Here is an 18,203-nt window from a genome sequence, read left to right on the forward strand (position 1 = left end):
GTAGCCTGAGCGGGCAGAGCTAGGGTAGGGGTTACCTGCACCTGCTGGTGAGTGGATATTTGCACGACGACCGCTGCCTGGGGGAGAGGTGGCAGAGATACGAACGCTGCGGCTGACGTGTGCTCTGTCTTTGGAGCTCTTCGTGAAGTGAGGTGAGGAGAACGCATGCACAAAGAAGAAAGAGGGGAGAAGGGCATCATGCAACCAGTCATGCAACATGCAAACAGCAAATGGTACAAACAGAGACAAGGTGAGGAAGAGCGTACAAGAGGAGAAGAAGAGAGAAGACCAAAAGAAAGAGAGAGAAAGACAGACAGACAGACAGGAAGACAGAGAAAGGCAAAGAGAATGTCAAAGAGAAAGACAGAGAAAGAGAGAGGGGATTAACGAAAGCTCTAACACAAGGGAATTACAAAGACTAACAAAACGCAATGCACCGAAAACGACGATAACAACACAAAAAGGAAACGAAAGGAGAAGGAAAGACATGCTGAACTCAGGGTAACGATGGATTTAGAAGGAAAAAAAATATAAATTCAAAACATGCCAAATTAATCACTTTGGAATTGACATGCTTGAGGGACCCAAAGGGTTTAAAATCGTGATCGTGATTGGCGTTTTTTGACCTTTCTGTGACCGTGATTGCCGAAATTTCCATTTCTGTGATCGTGATGGGACTTTGCCCGTGATCCGTGATGACAAAAAAATCAAGTCTCGTGATCGTGATTGTCATTTGTTTTCGTGATCGTGATGGGCATTATTGCAAAGCATTTTATTTTCAACGTACATTTTTCACAGCTGTATCACTCTATGATCCTTTATTCGTCAAGGTGTTTGTGATCGTGAAAACAAAAATCAAGGTAACTGTGATCGTGAAAGCTAAAATTTCCCTTCCCGTGATCGTGATGATACCCCCCCCCCCCCCTTTGGGGCCCTCATGCTTATCAGTCCCATAAACAAACCATGCAGTAAAATAAATAACCTTCGACTCTTCTCCCCTCCTCTAACCCCCCCCCCCCCCCCCACCGAAATGAAACCAGTAATGGTCTCTATAAAAAGCTTAAGAACAATAGTCATTCATCCAGGTCTGCAATAGTTCTTCCTTGGTTGCTTGATTGTTTTATTGCTCGATTGTTTGCATGCTTGGTTAGTTCTTTGCTTGCTGGTTTGTTTCTTTGCTTGCCTGATTTTGCTTGCTTCATACTTTGTGTGCTTGTTTTCTTGCCTGCATGCTTTGTGTGCGTGTTTGATTGCTGTGACATGCTTTGTGTGCTTGTTTGCTTGCTTCAAGCTGGGTGTGCTTGTGTGCTTGCCTGTATGCATGGTTTGCCACCGTGCCACATCGGAGCTGCTCTACAAACAACACGCTACACACACACTGTCCGTCTCTACTCACTTTTTGCTTGCGCTCCTCCTCTTCTTTCCTTTTGTTCTCCTCCTGTTGCCTCTTGCGCTGTTCCTCCTGTTCTCTCCTGCGCTCCTCCTCTGCGGCCTCTCGCGCCTCTTCCTCCTGTTGCCGACGTTTGCGCTCGGCAGCCGCCTCGGCCTCACGAGCACCTGAGTCGTCTTCTTCCTCTGCTGCTGCTGGTGCGGGTGCAGATTCCTGTCAAGGGAGGTCATTCATTTAGTTTCAGGTCTTGCTGCTACTAGAGTTACCGGCCGCGATGGCGTAACTACAGCGGCGGCCATTTTTTGTTTTGGAAAGAATTTAACCGTAGCCAGCATGTGCAGCACAAATAAAGACGTGGATATAATACACTGCAGCACATTTCGCATGAGAGAGTGTCGTGGTCGTCGCTGAACCTGTGATGTAACTTAGAAAGTTAATTAAGTTGTTCTAATTGTGTTAGTTAAATTACAAACAGAAACGGAAGAAATAGAAATTGCAAAATATACAGAACCAAAAAGAAAAGAAAGAACGCTTTCAAAAACCCAGAAATTAAAGTAAACCAAATCTGAGATGTGAAAGCAAGATCTGCCTGATCACTTAAAACCAAAAATAAAAAGAGTACTCTAAAGCATTTCTAGAATAAGAATGCAAGAAGAAAACAAAAATTCTGGAACAAAATAGACTCAAAGGAAACTTAAAAGGCATGTCAAGACGTACCCGACTTTTACCAAAATGAAGGTAAAAATGCGATTCCTTCTCTAAACAGCTTGAACCAAATGAAAGAAAGGGAAGGAATAGAACTATCTATAACAGTCTAAAATCTACAGTGCCAAAACAAACCAAAACGACGTCTATAAAAAGAAAAACTTCAAAAAACATATCTGAACTAAACTAAACTAAACTCAAAAAAGAAAAAAAAGAAGTGCATCATCATGTACAATAAAAACACGAAAAAGGGAACAGTGAAAACAAAAGAAGGGAAAAAAACAGTTGATAATAATAATATATGATTTTTCCTTTTTCTTTTTTTACAAAAAACAACATCGAGTGTGGGAAAAAACCCAGACCAAAAACAAACTCAGAAAATCTTACTGAACACATAACATGCAAGTTGAAAAGCCCCCAAAGCAACCAAGAAAAAAACCCGCGCTGTGATACCATCCAAACTGCAGGCTGAACCTGTTACAGATATTAAAAAATAGAACAAGTCGCGTAAGGCGAAAATACAATATTTAGTCAAGTAGCTGTCGAACTCACAGAATGAAACTGAACGCAATGCAACGCAGCAAGACCGTATACTCGTGGTCCACCGCTCACGGCATAGGCAGTGAAATTGACAAGAAGAGCGGGGTAGTGGTTACGCTATGCTGCATAGCACGCTTTTCTGTACCTCTCTTCGTTTTAACTTTCTGAGCGTGTTTTTAATCCAAACATATCATATCTATATATTTTTGGAATCAGGAACCGACAAGGAATAAGATGAAAGTGTTTTTAAATTGATTTCGAAAAAAAAAATTTGATAATAATTTTTATATATTTAATTTTCAGAGCTTGTTTTTAATCCGAATATAACATATTTATATGTTTTTGGAATCAGCAAATGATGGAGAATAAGATAAACGTAAATTTGGATCGTTTTATAATTTTTTATTTTTTTTTACAATTTTCAGATTTTTAATGACCAAAGTCATTAATTAATTTTTAAGCCACCAAGCTGAAATGCAATACCGAACCCCGGGCTTCGTCGAAGAGTACTTGACCAAAATTTCAACCAATTTGGTTGAAAAATGAGGGCGTGACAGTGCCGCCTCAACTTTCACGAAAAGCCGGATATGACGTCATCAAAGACATTTATCAAAAAAATGAAAAAAACGTTCCGAGATTTCATACCCAGGAACTCTCATGTCAAATTTCATAAAGATCGGTCCAGTAGTTTAGTCTGAATCGCTCTACACACACACACACACACACACACGCACGCACACACACACATACGCACATACACCACGACCCTCGTTTCGATTCCCCCTCGATGTTAAAATATTTAGTCAAAACTTGACTAAATAGAAAAAGGAGCCCGAACAACTGCATTTAATTAAAAGAAATATAACCAAAAAAGTAAGTTCTCTTTGGAGAAAACAATAAATCGCAAAAAGAAAATAGTTCCCAGATTTTTTTTTTACTGAGACGTGAACAATCTTGGAAGAAAATCATTTCAATAAGATGAAGGCAGTACGCGTTTTGTTTGATGCAAGGAATAAATCATGCCGCTAAAATTCAATATCAACACTCTGTTTTGCTTTATCCTTATTTAACGCTGAAACGATATTGTGCATTTAAACAGCAGGGGAACAAGTGTGGTGTGCGTAGTGCAGGGAAGCACGCAACATCTATGATACCGATTACCATAGAACAACATTAAGTGCGTAATAAAAATAAATTTTAATAAATAAACAAATATTTAAATAAAGAAATATTTAAATAAATAAATAACCATTGACAATAAATAAATAAACGCAACATGTGTGCAATGCGGGGGAGTCAAGACACCCATCCACGTGACAGTGCGGACACATAGATCTACGTGTAGGAATAACATCAGGACTACGTCACAACTACGTCACTACTATCACGTGACGCCAAGATGGCGGTGCGATTACCACAAACCTCCTCTTTCTCCGGCTCTGGGGCGGGAGTGGGTTCTGGAGCAGGTTCCTGGTGGGTAAATGTCAGTCATCGTTGTTTAAGTATACGTCATTAGTAAAAACAAGTAACAAACCCTGTTGACCGTGTTGGTGGCTTGTATATCATTCATTACCAGTGTGAATTAACTCAAAGTCAGATTAGGCCTACAAGTGTAAATTCAACACAAGCGTATAACGTTTTCAGAGAGCAGCGTATGTATATTCCAGGCTGTCCATGCCTTGCCTTTGTTATGTAAGATACAATATGAATGTCAATTCAAGCTTGGCCGCACAAGCTTTTCAGCTGAATTAAGATTAACCGACAAAATGATTTAACATGATAAAGTACAGTTCTAACATGCTTCTAACTACAACGTATGGCACTGACTGAAGCGCAGCTGTAGCATGAGAGCATTAAAAATAGACAATGAGTACACATTCAGGTAATGAAAAGTACATCGAATCTAACCCGTTGAAATACCACTTACTAACATTAAAAGCGTAACTGCAATTGCTTAAAGTTGCCAAGTTGGGGTATAGTGACTTGAGACTGGGTTGAGGAGATGAAGTGGGGTTCTATCAGAAATCTAACAATTACACATCACAACACATCAGAAAATCGAAGCAGAATAAAGTTTGAGACATCAGACTGTGGACTGAGGGAATGGGGTGGGTTTCTGTAACTAATACAATCATCTATAAATTACAAATTTACCACACATCACACAATCGACGGAGAATAATGTCAAGAGACCTCTGATTCGATTGTAGGGGTGGGGTGGGATTTCTAGAAGGTCAATTCGATAAATACCACCAGGGGCGGACGAGGGGGGGGGGTTCTGGGGTTTCCGGAACCCCCCCCCCCCCCTCCCAGCCAAAAAAAATTAAAAAAAATTTGTATTAATCAGTGACAAAATCTGCTGCCTAAAACTGGTAATGATCATACTCAGAATGCACCAGATTGCACCATTTTGCATCCTTTTTTTCAAAATTTTCCGGGGGGCATGCCCCCGGACCCCCCTAGCAAGCTAAGCGCTTTGCGCCGTCGGCTCGGCGCTTCGCGCCTTCACACCCATATCTTCACAATATACTTTTGGAAACCCCCGCCCCCCCATAAAATGAACTGATCCGCCCCTGACCACACAACACATCATACAATCGAAGAGAATATGGACACACCACTCTCAGATCGTTTACAAAGGTTTAGAACTTACTACTGTATAGTGGTACACCAAGACTCACAAAATCACGACACATCAGAAGACGGGTGAAAATGTTGGCACACCATCCTCACACCTTGGGAAAAGGCATCTAACTCTGCAGTCCAGTTGTATGCCAACACTCTCAAATCGCAACACATAAGGCACGTTTCATGATATTGAGGATTGCAGTTTCCCCCTCACACACAATATTCCAAAATAATAAATAGTCAAACAGGGACCAAAAAACAGTTTGCACCAAGAGTTCAACTTTTTATCTATCCAAAACAGTAAAAAAAATTATATGAACATTCGTATTTCCAAGATGATTGGCGTTCCAAGACGCTATATCCTAAAACCCCCAAAACATGCTTTTACAACTTTAGTGCATAATAACTGCCCAAAGGTGCAGTTTAAAGCAACCATTGATAATAATTTTTAACATACTCCTTGAACACATTAAGAAAAATGGTTAACTTGCAAATAAAGGGACAGCATTGATCAGAACAATGGTAAGATAAAGGACGCTACTTATATTTTGTACATTTTTTATCTTTATCGTTTCCTGTAGACCTCAGAAGTTATAGCCAGCTTAAGAAATCATTCTAAAATCGAAAAACAAACATATATACATTTTGTACGCAGAGTAGATTGATATTTGACACAGTCACACAGACATACGTGGGCTATAGGGCAACCCTACCCCCTAAATTTGAAAACGGGGTCAATTTCTTAACTGCATGTATTCAGCAAAACAATCCATAAAAAAAAAAATCACAAATAATGAACTTATGACTTTAGAAAAGCATTCAAAAATGCATATATACAACGCTTTTTCTTTGTTCCCAATTCAAGGGGGTGTGCTATTCTCAGGTAACACTGTGAACGCTCAAATGAGACTTGATCACATGTCAAAAAAAGTAATCCCCCCTGTTGTTCATGGTTGGTTGGTGGGATTTTTTTTATCTGAGCCATTGGCAAGCATGAAATGTCATCAACATTAGGAAAGACATAGTATCTCTCATTGTCTTTTGCGCGCAAACACTTCACACAAATCTCCTCTCGATCTGGCCCATCGGGGAAATGGGTTGACTTGGGGATGATCACCGCCCTGTATCTCTCCACCTTTCCATCCATGCTGACAAAGTCAGCGGTCACAAAGTCCCAAACTTGAATGTCTCTTTGTGGGACAAAGAACCTGGTTTTCACGACTGGCACCACATGGTTGGCTGACCACGCGGCATCCAGTGGCGTGTTGTGGGTAGACGTCCATTGGACATAAATTGGGAAGGACGTCGCTGGATCATCTGGTTTGCATACTTTGTTCATGTACAACATTTAGTCAAGCTGTCGAACTAACAGAATGAAACTGAACTCACTGCATTTTTACAGCAACAGCGTATACTCGTAGCATCGTCAGTTCACCGCTCGATGCAAAGGCAGTGACATTGACAAGAAGAGCGGGGTAGTAGTTGCGCTGAGAAGGATCGATAGCACGCTTTTCTATCTCTATTCTTTTTAACTTTCTGAGCGTGTTTTTAATCCAAACATATCACATCTATATGTTTTTGGAATCAGGAACCCACAAGGAATAAGATGAAATTGTTTTTAAATCGATTTCGGAAATTTTGTTTTAATAATAATTTTTATATTTTTAATTTTCAGAGCTTGTTTTTAATCCGAATATAACATATTTATATGTTTTTGGAATCAGAAAATGATGAAGAATAAGATGAATGTAAATTTGTATCGTTTTAAAAACAAATTTTTTTTTTTTACAATTTTCAGGTTTTCAATGACCAAAGTTATCAATTAATTTGTAAGCCACCAAATTGAAATGCAATACCGAAGTCCGACCTTCGTCAGAGATTGCTTGGCCAAAATTTCAATCAATTTGATTGAAAAATGAGGGTGTGACACTGCCGCCTCAACTTTTACAAAAAGCCGGATATGACGTCATCAAAGGTATTTATCGAAAAAAAAATTAAAAAATGTCCGGGGATATCATTCCCAGGAACTCTCATGTCAAATGTCATAAAGATCGGTCCAGTAGTTTGGTCTGAATCGCTCTACACACACACACATACACACGCACAGACAGACACACACACATACACCACGACCCTCGTCTCGATTCCCCCTCTACGTTAAAACATTATTTTAGTCAAAACTTGACTAAATGTAAAAATAAAAAATAAAAAATAAAAAAATGGGATAGCGGCGAAACGGGATTGCGCCAAAATGGGATGCGATAGTAAGATGACGCTTGGCTTGTGAAATGTCGCCAAAATGGGACGGCGGCAAAACGGGATTGCACGTAAATGGGATATTGCGCGAATTATAAACGAAGGAGTAGACCCTAAGTTTCTCGTACGAGATGTTTACTGGGAGTAAATATTTGGGGAGTAAAAATTTAGTTCCTTGTGGAGTTCTTTTTTCGTACAAGATTTTTACTGGAAGTTTACTCCGGAGTCAATTTTTCGTGGAGTAAAAATTTCGTGTTACACCGGTTCATGACCGTTGTGGTAACGAGCGCACATTGCTGTCTCCATATTGTGTTCCTACGAATCGAAAGTATGATCGCCAAGCCCTTCTGTCATTGAAGGCAACGTTCGATATTTGCGTCTGTCAGCGTCGCCAACGTTCGACAGATTGTACTACTGTTACTCACAAACTTTCAATTTACACAATGAAATGCCAATAACATGCAAACACAACAATGGGAGACGAAGGGAAAACCTACTAGCGATTGAAATTATGCAAACGAACTCACAAATCCCTCACTTTCCGAATGCAAATGCTGCAAATCCGTATGCGCGCGTCGCTGTGCCGAACGTTGGGTTGCCGAACGTTGCTGACAGACGCAACAAAACTTGATCAAAAGGCACTAAAAACGATTAAATGTTTTACTTACTGGGTATCGCATTCCTCTTTTTCTTCCTGCAGACGATATGAAGCGGTTGAAACGTCGTTTCCGATGAAAGGCTCGGTTATTTCCGTTAAAAACGAAGTTTGCCGAACGTGTGATTCCGTCTACAGACACCGGTCGGATCACAACAAAAATGTTCATTCTTTGCGATTTTGTGATACTGTTGATGATACACCTGCTTTCCAGTGAAGAACATCAATAAAATGATGTTCACAAGCAAGAATAACAGACAAAAGCACGCGATGTGTAAAATTAGGCTTTGCTTTGCAAACAAAGCACGTGTTTTTTTTACTGACAGACACTTTCGGTGGCGATTGAAAATTTTTCCAGAAACGGTTTTATGCTCCCATTTGATATTTTTTCCCTATTTTATCTAGTCAGAGACTAACCTTGTGTATTAATTGAATTAATAACCCCATTATCATATGTTTTGTAAGATATTTCGTGTCTGCTTGAATCACACTTTGAGATGGGGTCATGTGACAGAAGGAAATGGTGTCTGTCAGGATTCACACGTTCGCTTCGAAAAACTCGCTCAAATAATTGCTTAAACACAAACATTTTAGCTTTTATTTATTTTTTTGTATTGCAAATACCATACTTACTCATGCCAAGCAGAAAAAATGATGAAAATCAACACAGTAAGCAAGTAATTTCAAGGCAAAGTTTACACACATCAAAGAGTCTGATTACCGTGAAACCTGCCATAACAACTTTTAAGAAGATCCGGGGCAAACATGGTCACACCACTCTGATGATGAGACTTTGGAACGTGGTTTCAAAATCTACAGTCCAGTTGTACACCAACACTCACAACAGAATTACGAGAAAGCCGGGTAAAAAAAAACCACCACACATTGGGCTGACTTGGTCGGATAGAATAGGACTTGGCTTTACACAGAGAAGGGGGCGTGTCGGAAGAGGAGCGGGGGGGGGGGGGGGAGGCAATTTGGAATTTATCACAGCTAATGACGGCATATGAATAGTTTGTACACACAAACGGTTGGAAATTCTACATTCTAGTTGTACACCATCACTCACAGCAGAATCACTAAAACATACGGAGGGGGTGGAGTAGGAGGGGGGGGGGGGGGTCGGCAAAGATTGGGCGTAGAATTTATCACAAAGTATCATCACAACATATCGCTGGTTTGTACACATAATACTACACAGGACTAAACACAGAACTGAGCAGAAGTGTAAACAAGACAGACATCAAGACCCCGGAACAGCAAGTTAGGTCAGAGGAGCTACCTTTCTACACTCAGATGACTACGAACAAAACACGTAAAAGGAGAATACGTAGGAAGATAAGACATTAAATACATCCCTTTCCCCGTGTAATGGATGATGTGCACCTCCACATTAGTGGCCAGAATATTACATTGGAAAAGAGCGAATCCCACGTGGACTCATACCAAAAATCGACAACCTGGAGGCTTAGTTCTTGACCAGAGGGGGAATTTTCGCTATATAGAAATAATTTAGCAGATTGATTTAAGTGTCTGTTACAAAATTAATGCAGTAAACTATTCACACTCTGCATACAAGGTTCATATTTGGTATGTGTCCATATGGAAGATGCTAGTATCTGAAGTAAAAGTCTTGGCAGATCTATAATTGTCTTACAAAATGGTTTACAAGGGAGACAAGGTATCGCTAAAGACAGTGTATTCTTTTCTTCAAAGCTTTTCCCCAGATGGGCACTAGTAATCACACTATCCTATATCGGCTTACAATTAAATCGAAGAACAATGGTTAATTACTATCTAAGATTCTGTGGACAAGGAAATGACAAAGAAATAAAATAAAAATTGCCATACTGCTCACTGTAAGCACACGGCCTGAATATGCCAAGCATAAGCTAAGGGTCTCGCAGATTCTATTCCTATATTAATATTTTGCTTTTTTTTTAACTTGACCAAATATAGGGATTCGTGAAAAGATTGAAGAAAAAAATAAAACAATGATCTCATAATTATAATCTTTTTTTTAAGTAAGCAGAACAATCTACAGTAACATTCGATGCAAATTTGTAGTTCCAGTTTTCTGAATACTAATGTGAAGAGAAGAGAAAGCAACAAAGCTGTACCAAACTGGAAGTTCTGTGCACATCATACTTGGAATAAATTGATAATATGTAAGCCTAAATTAACTTTATCGTTTTCCCGCATTATCTTTTCAGAATATAGAGACACAGACAACAATGAAAATGTAAAATTTCTATTCAAAGCGTCCTCGCATATTATTCCTTGAAAATAAGAACTGACTGTTATATTTTACATTACGCAGTATAGATAAGGCAGTTTGTCTTTTGCACTACCATTTAAGTTATGGGTATTGTATTCTCCGATCCATTAATTTTAAAAACACATGACTTTGTGTGGACTAGAAACAGGACGTTTTAACAATTACAGTTTGTTGCTTAACATTGTCACGAAGATTGCACCACAAGAGAAAGAACATTGGTTAACAATACAGGTATGATTATATATAAGGTGCAGCGGCATGGTGAGTACGTTGACAGATATATACATGGTATTATATCAGGCACAAATACAGGATTAAATATACACATTTGCATATGCATAGGCATTGGTTATACAGCGTCTATACCTCATCGTCACCACCTCGCCGCCGACGTGAACGAGTGCTTGTAACTTCCTGGAAAAAATGACAGCGCGCACAGCACGGCAAAATGAAAGTCAATATTTTACACAATGAGAGTCAATCTTTCACAAAACGAGAGTCACCCTTTCACAAAAGAAGTGACGATTTCACCCAAAGGTTGTACAAATAATAAGTGCATGTGCGGATTTGATGATCGCAGTGCTAAAAACAAAAGTGACACTAGCCTTGCCTTTGATCTTCATTATGTTGCCCCGAAAAATTCAAACTTTTCGCAGATTAATTGAGTTTTGGAGTGTTATCCCATTTTTATTTTTAGCTTCTGAAAATATATCTTCTGCCACGCAGAACTGGCAAGGCTAGTCAAAAGTTGACATTTCTGTCCAAATAAAAGCAGAATGAAAAATGCGTGTTAAATGGCACACGTCAAAATCAATACAATCCGTTTCTTTTTTGAGGAGATTGTTGTATTGGAAAGCTATCAAAACGAAATAAAATGTGGGTTAGATAAGAACTGCGAAGATAACTGATTAACTCCAAAAAAAACTTGCATTCACTTTACCTCGCTAAAACACGTCAATCTTTAACTGAATGATCATTCATTAATAAAAAAAAAAGTATTTTTGTTATAACGATGAAAAATCAAAGGTTCTTTGTTAGAGGGAAAAAACAAAAGTGTTGATCTTTTAGTTCACTTGCATAAACCACTCGTATGTGCAGACACGCCAAAAATGGGACAAAATAAAAATGTAAATGAAAAGTTCAAGAGATAAAATTAAAATAGGACCCACAAAGGGGCGTCACTCTTGCAGCCTGCATCCAGTGATGCCCCTTTGCACTTTTCATTGCAAGGGTGTGCATGGAATAAAAATGAGAGAAAAATCGTAATTACCTCAGCTGGTGCTTCGTCCTCGCCTTTGTTGCGACGACTTCTGCGAGAAGTTGTTTCTTCTTCAGCTGCGTCACCCCTAAAAAAAAGCAAATAGTCTTTCTCATCGAACTGAAGAAATACCTACTACAGAATTTCTTACCGTGACATTTTACAGAAAGAATTCAAGAAATGGTTCACCACATGTAAACTACAGGTATCAAAATAAATGAGTCGAAAACGACAAATTGTGAATGGTGTGGTCTGAAATGACAAAGTTGCACATTCTAACCGAAGTGTAACTTTAGCCATTATAGAACCGAGTTCACAGTAAACGAATTATAATACATTTGGGTTAAAAAGTCTCCAAATTCCTTTCGACACTAGACTAAAGTTAGAGCAGCGTAGGCAGCTATTTTACTGTCAAACAGCATAGTCTTTACACAAACCACTAAACCGTCACTACAACACTATCAAACCATCAACACAAACATCAACGAACACGTCTGTCTAGCCTAAACAAATCAGCACAAAAGTTTTTACTCAAAAATTATTTCTAGTTGGAAAAAAATCAAGCCACATGCTAATCACTCACACTGGAATGTTTTGATCCATGTACACATGTACACATATCTTCTCATCTCCAACAGCTTAGCTTTTTTTATTTTTAATCTGACTAATCTAAAGTTGTTCGTGGTTGCCGTTGCGGTTGGTTTTTCTATCATTACCGTAAGTCGCTTATTGCAAAACATTGCCCTTCTCTTCCAAATACAATTGTTCTCTCTAACATCTGTTGAATGACTTCATCTGTCTCAGCGTCTTCAAGGTCATTTTTTGCATTCATGTTATTTATTTATATTTTTGAATATGTATTTCGGTGTTATTCTTTGCACGTGCTTTCTTTGTCATTCTTTGATAAAGATCTTTCGTTTTTGATGTGTTTCCCTTCCATTCATTTTGATACATTGTTTCATTCTTCATAAACATATGTGTTCTCATATTTAAAAGATTTCGTCTCCAGGAGGTTTTTTTCTTCTCTACTTTCTTGCTAAAATTGAATGTATTCATTTTGTGCAGATCAGGTAGCACTTGATATATAGTATTTGTTTTTTTGGCAAATCTGTTTGCCCTTGGGGAAATCCTCCCAGGAAATTAGGGCTGCTAACCCTGGGGATAGCGTTCAGCGACAAAATCGCACTATCCAACTTCTTGTTTCTGTGTTTTTGTTTTTTTTAATTCTTTAACTTTGAAAAATTGCTTCTTTTTTTTTAATTCTTAAACTGTAAAAAAATAGTGGGGGTTTTGTTGTTGTTGTTGTTGTTGTTGTTTTTTGGATTTTGTTTTTGCTTTTTTTTTTTTTTTTGTTTTTTGGGTTTGTCTTGTTACCATTCCTTTATTCACTACCTCAGCCTGGCCTCCCGGCGTTCCCGACGTCTGCGTTCAAGGTCATCGTCGCCCCCGTTGACGGACATATCGGCTCTATAGCGCACAGCACAGCACACCAAGGGAGGGTTGGGTGGGCACACGTGGGATTCAATGCAAGCAGGAGCAAAATGAAAATCATCACAAGAAAACAGTGCAAAAAGAAAACAAAATCAAGAAGAAGTACCCAAACTCACCAAAAAACGAAACATACACAAACAAGCAAAAACCTAAGAAACAAGCCACACAAACAAAGAAACAAAACTCCCACGCAAACCGTCACACACAAAAAACACATACACACACACCCACCATACACTAACCAAATAAAACGAAAATTGAAAACCACACACCATGACATCATTCAAACCCATACCGCAACTCACTGATCAAACAAAATCCAAAACTAAAATGAATGAATCTAGAAAACTCAAAAAAGCGTTTTTAAAATGAATACGACAGAAAAGTTGGTGAAGTACCGAACTGAACCATTCGGTGCACATTTATTATTCGTTAAACTTTACAAGAGAAAACAAAAATGTCATAAACAACTATTTCTCATCTTTTCAAAATGCAGCAGCAATCAAAGGCATGTTAGGATTCCTGCGAAGGTGACAGTTATTTTCTAAAGCGTCATTCTTTTCTAAGTTAACGTCCGTGTTCATGCAATGAGCAAAGAAAGAAAAATTAGTTTTCACATTCAATAGCAGAGCAAGTGCCTACTTCGACCAGATGCAAAGCCAGTGGTAACATAAGTTTATTAACCAGATTGTTTGTTTGTTTGTTCGTTCATGGGCTGAAACTCCCACGGCTTTTACGTGTATGACCGTTTATTCCCTGCCATTTAGGCAGCCATACGCCGCTTTCGGAGGAAGCATGCTGGCTATTTTCGTGTTTCTATAACCCACCGAACTCTGACATGGATTACAGGATCTTTTTCGTGCGCACTTGATCTTGTACTTGCGTGTACACGCGGGGGTGTTCGGACACCGAGGAGAGTCTGCACACAAAGTTGACCCTGAGAAATAAATATCTCGCCGAACGTGGGGACGAACTCACGCTGACAGCGGCCAACCGAATTATTAACCAGATGAATCGAAGCCTCAGGAGTACTGACAATTGTTTGTTTGTTTGCTTCTTTGTTTGTTTTTTTGTCTGTCCGCTTGTTTGTTTGTTTGTTTGTTTGTTTGTTTGTTTGTTTTGTTCGTCCACTTTGTCACGGTTTGGTGACATGGATTGAGACAGGAACACTCTGACGGGTGCCTATCTCCAATTGTGATGGAAAGCGCCTGTGCTTGAGTCGGGGTGACGGTATGAAACCGCTGACAGAGCATAGCGCACCACGGGGATTTCGTTTTGCAGGGGTTCCACGTGGGTGATTTTGCTGTCTGGGCAAAATCGGCTGTGACTGAACTGGATATGTGACACGCGGAGTCACGTGATATTTTCAAGGTTGTTTTGTGAGGATTGGTTTGGTTTTTGGGGTTTAATGTCTCTTCAGCAGATGTTTTGTGAGGACATGAAACTGGGCACTTCAACATTTGACGGCCAGAGAGAAGGACAGGTTTCTTGTTCCCAGAAGTTTGTTGGTCTACAACACGTTGGTGAAATACCATTTCATGACAGCGTGCCGTTCTGCAAGTACAGTAGGGCTTTCTGGGAACGACAAGAAGGGACCACTTTTTGCCGTCTACATGTTATTTTGACGACAAGGTCGTCAGGTGTGACTCTTGGCTGAGCGGGGGGATTTTCCAACGCATAAAGGAATTCAGCGCAAGAGGGGTATGGCAGAAAAGTCGTCGACGGACGATAGCCATACAAAGGAAGCGGATTCGCTTAAAGGAGAGCTACCTACATAGGCTGTTGAGGTAATAAATCGTTATTTAACGCGGTTGACGAGTCTGTGTTTGTGGAATGAAATACTCTCTGTTGTTCTTTCCAGGTGAGCGCATAATTTGCTCTTTGTGATGCTAAAATAATAATCTGTATATGGTTTTTGCAGATACGGAGAGAAGGAAGGAAAATAGCTGATTTGATGTTGTAAAAGTTCGTTTATGCAGGCCCACGTGCTCTATGAAATATAGAAGGGTGACATGTTTAAAGGTGGAGTGTGAAGGGTAGCGTGGCATGTTTAGTGCACCGATGCTTTTTGTTGCAGCCTTCCTACCTACTTCTTACCTATCTACCTATGTCTGCGGTGTTGCGGGTATGCGGTAGCCGGGACTTCTGTATGCTGTAACCTGGTGTTCTGGTGGTTTGCTGTCGCTGTTGTTGTCCCACCATTCTACATTTCTTACCATTTATGGTAACTACGGGGAGGACCTTCAGCGACTGAGTGAGGCGCCTGATATCTCCACTATTCCCTGCTTCGTTAGACGCCAACCAGCACTACAGTCAACGGAGCAGTTGTGGAGATAGACTATTCACGGGTCGCCCACTCAGTGGCAAAAAGCTAAGTGTGCCATGTCATTGCGCCCTTCTTACCACCGAGTCATCTTTTATATTTGTGATTATATTTGAGTGGTGACAACGTGGGGTGTGTGACACCTGCATTTAACCAGCGCTTTTGCATAACCGGCTATCTTTCCTATCTATACACGGGATCAGCGTGTTATTATCATTTTCTAAACTTTAACTGGCATTTTTGTCAGTGACCTATTTTTACGTTTTGAACGTAAAACATCTTTTGGAGTGAAGTCTCGAGGGAGGTGGCGAGATAGTATATAAACAGGCGTCTGAAACTTATACTTTTGTTGATTCTATCTATTTGTATGACTGCGAGAGTAGATCGTTGTGTGGTTAGTTAGTTAGCAGTAACTAACCGTTCATAATCACCTTTTGTGATATACCGAACGTGACACACTTGCTGTTATTTTTTGTGTTTGTTTGTTTGTTTGCCGCCTTGATTTCTTGTTTGTTTGTGTGTTTGTTTGTTGTGCGTGCTGTTAGGCTGTAGACTAAATTGTAGGTAGGAGGAACGGGAGATGGCGGTAATGATGTGAAAGATAACACGGCAGTTGTGATGCACGATGTTTAGAAATGAATATGTACAGCAGCGTGCAGTGTGTTGGTGGAGCAACATGTACACGCTACTAGCATTAGCAAATTAGGACCCACCAATGAACAAGCACGCAGAACCGACCAGCAAGCAAGCCAGCCAGCGGCCAGCCAGCCAGTTAGTCAGCCAGCCAGTCACACAAACAGACAAGTCAGAACTAACAAACCAAAGGATAGTTAAAGCAGAGCTGTGTCTATATAGTGGGGCTCCTATGTTGCAAAATCATTCAAATCATGCAACAAACACCAAATTAAGCAAATATGAAGAGTTTTATGTGCTTAACAAAACCTGATACAGAGCCATCGCGAAAAATAAAAAATGGGTAGTTTTTAAACAATTTTTCAAAATGGCCGCCAGTATAAACGGTTGGGTATGTTAGGCATATTTCACTTCATGTGATTAACAGCAAATTTGGCGTAAATGGACATTTGCTTTTGCTTAACAAAACCTGATACAGAGCCACCGTGAAAAAATTAAGAAATCAGTAGTTTTTTTACAATTTTCAAAATGGCCGCCAATAAAAGGGTATTTAGGCATTTTTGATGCTACAAGACATTCTCTTGCAATAGAAACTAACACAAACACATTTTTAAACAAACAATACATGTATTGTTGGTGCTGAGAATGATTGGACGGTGTGGGTGGCAGGGTTGAAGAATTTGTGGATTACCTAAACTGTGCAAAAATAAATATATTGCACCAATTTTCATACCAAAACGAAAACATTCATTCCTGTGCTGTTATATTCAAAGTATGCTATTGAGGGCACTCAACTTGGCTAACTGGAACACTTTTAAGATAAAAGGTGGCCTTTACATGGGTTATTTGACCGCCGCCCAAATAAGGGTACCCCCAAAATAAAACTGATAAAAATGTAATGTATCAACTCAAAAGTCGACTAAAATTCATAATCGCTGTATTTCGAAAAAGTTGTTTGTTCTCATGTGTTTACACAACTAGCACATTCCGGCAAGTGTCTATACTCAAAAGAAACTTTGGCAGTACTTGAAACAACCATCTGTCATATATATACATGCGAAGTCAAAAATATGTGGGATGTAAGTCAACAAACCTGTGGCAGTTTTTAAAATATTATTTCGTGAAGATTTGAAAGTGTACTCAAACGGTTGAACTATGCCTCGTGCGTAGACACACATTCCTGAAAGTTTCAACGCAACCCACTTGGTCATTGCTAAAATACATGGATTTTAGTTGACTTGGGTATCCCTCAAATTTGACACATAAACATCTCATCCGTGAGATCGACACATACATCAGTAGGTACAATGGCACAACACTAGAAATATGCAAGATGGCGAAATAAAACAACCTGTTCTGGATGGATAATCAAGTTGACTTTCTCTTCGTATACAACAGTGACCCAGTTGTGCCTCAGGAATTGTCGTCGGTTTTTTAAAAGGTACCCGAAGTTTTTGTCACATCTCTTTGTCACGTCAAGGTATCCTTATTTTGACGGCGTAAATGGTGATGTTAAAAAAAAATGTGCCAGATAGCGAAGATGCGAGCCTTTAATGGCATAAACAGTTTGAATAAAATGACACAGGAATAAAAGTTTGAGTTGGGGTATGAAAATGGGTGCAATAATATTTTTGCACAGTTTAGATGCTGACAGTTTTCACAGGCATGCAAGCACATTTGCAGAGAGCTGTGCTCTGCAGTCCTTCTTAGCAGCATTTGCAGCGTTTTGTTGTACAGCTCTTCTTGCAGGCACACCTCATGAGTTCTCGGCACACGCTGGATACCTCTTGAAAGCTCGTCCAGAATGACTCCCACTTTCCAGCCTTGAACTGCCAGCCCACAGAGTTTGGAAGTCTAATAGGTAGATGGCTCTTCTCAATCTCATGTCCTGCAGCAGCACCTCACTTGTAAGGGGATTATGGTCAATTTGGCAGCTCTTTTTACTGAAGAGGTACCGTCTAGCACTGTTTACACCCAGTACGTTGCTGGTTTTGTCCTACAAATGTACACCAAAAAGCTCTTGTGCTGCCCTGTCAGTGGTACTCA

The 18,203-nt window shown here is 39.7% G+C and overlaps 1 protein-coding gene and 1 long non-coding RNA gene across 19 annotated transcripts in view; one reads left to right on the forward strand and one right to left on the reverse strand.

The window, feature by feature from the left end:
* The window catches only part of LOC138971193 (uncharacterized), a 666,631-nt gene that overhangs the window by 646,610 nt on the left and 1,818 nt on the right, over nucleotides 1-18,203 (forward strand). The window lies entirely within an intron of this gene.
* LOC138971189 (troponin I-like) overlaps nucleotides 1-18,203 on the reverse strand; it is a 106,066-nt gene that overhangs the window by 30,758 nt on the left and 57,105 nt on the right. For 5 of the 18 annotated variants that reach the window (XM_070343839.1, XM_070343840.1, XM_070343841.1 and 2 more), the window contains 5 exons: nucleotides 13,103-13,177; nucleotides 11,723-11,798; nucleotides 10,819-10,866; nucleotides 4,058-4,105; nucleotides 1,397-1,603 (listed from right to left, as the gene is read on the reverse strand). In XM_070343839.1, coding sequence (XP_070199940.1) covers nucleotides 1,397-1,603; nucleotides 4,058-4,105; nucleotides 10,819-10,866; nucleotides 11,723-11,798; nucleotides 13,103-13,177 — 454 coding nt within the window. The remainder of the gene's footprint in view (nucleotides 1-1,396; nucleotides 1,604-4,057; nucleotides 4,106-10,818; nucleotides 10,867-11,722; nucleotides 11,799-13,102; nucleotides 13,178-18,203) is intronic. The other 13 variants (XM_070343847.1, XM_070343848.1, XM_070343849.1 and 10 more) reach the window with 7 other exon arrangements.

Source organism: Littorina saxatilis, linkage group LG7 (genome assembly GCF_037325665.1).
Source record: "Littorina saxatilis isolate snail1 linkage group LG7, US_GU_Lsax_2.0, whole genome shotgun sequence".
Taxonomy (NCBI): Eukaryota; Metazoa; Mollusca; class Gastropoda; order Littorinimorpha; family Littorinidae; genus Littorina; species Littorina saxatilis.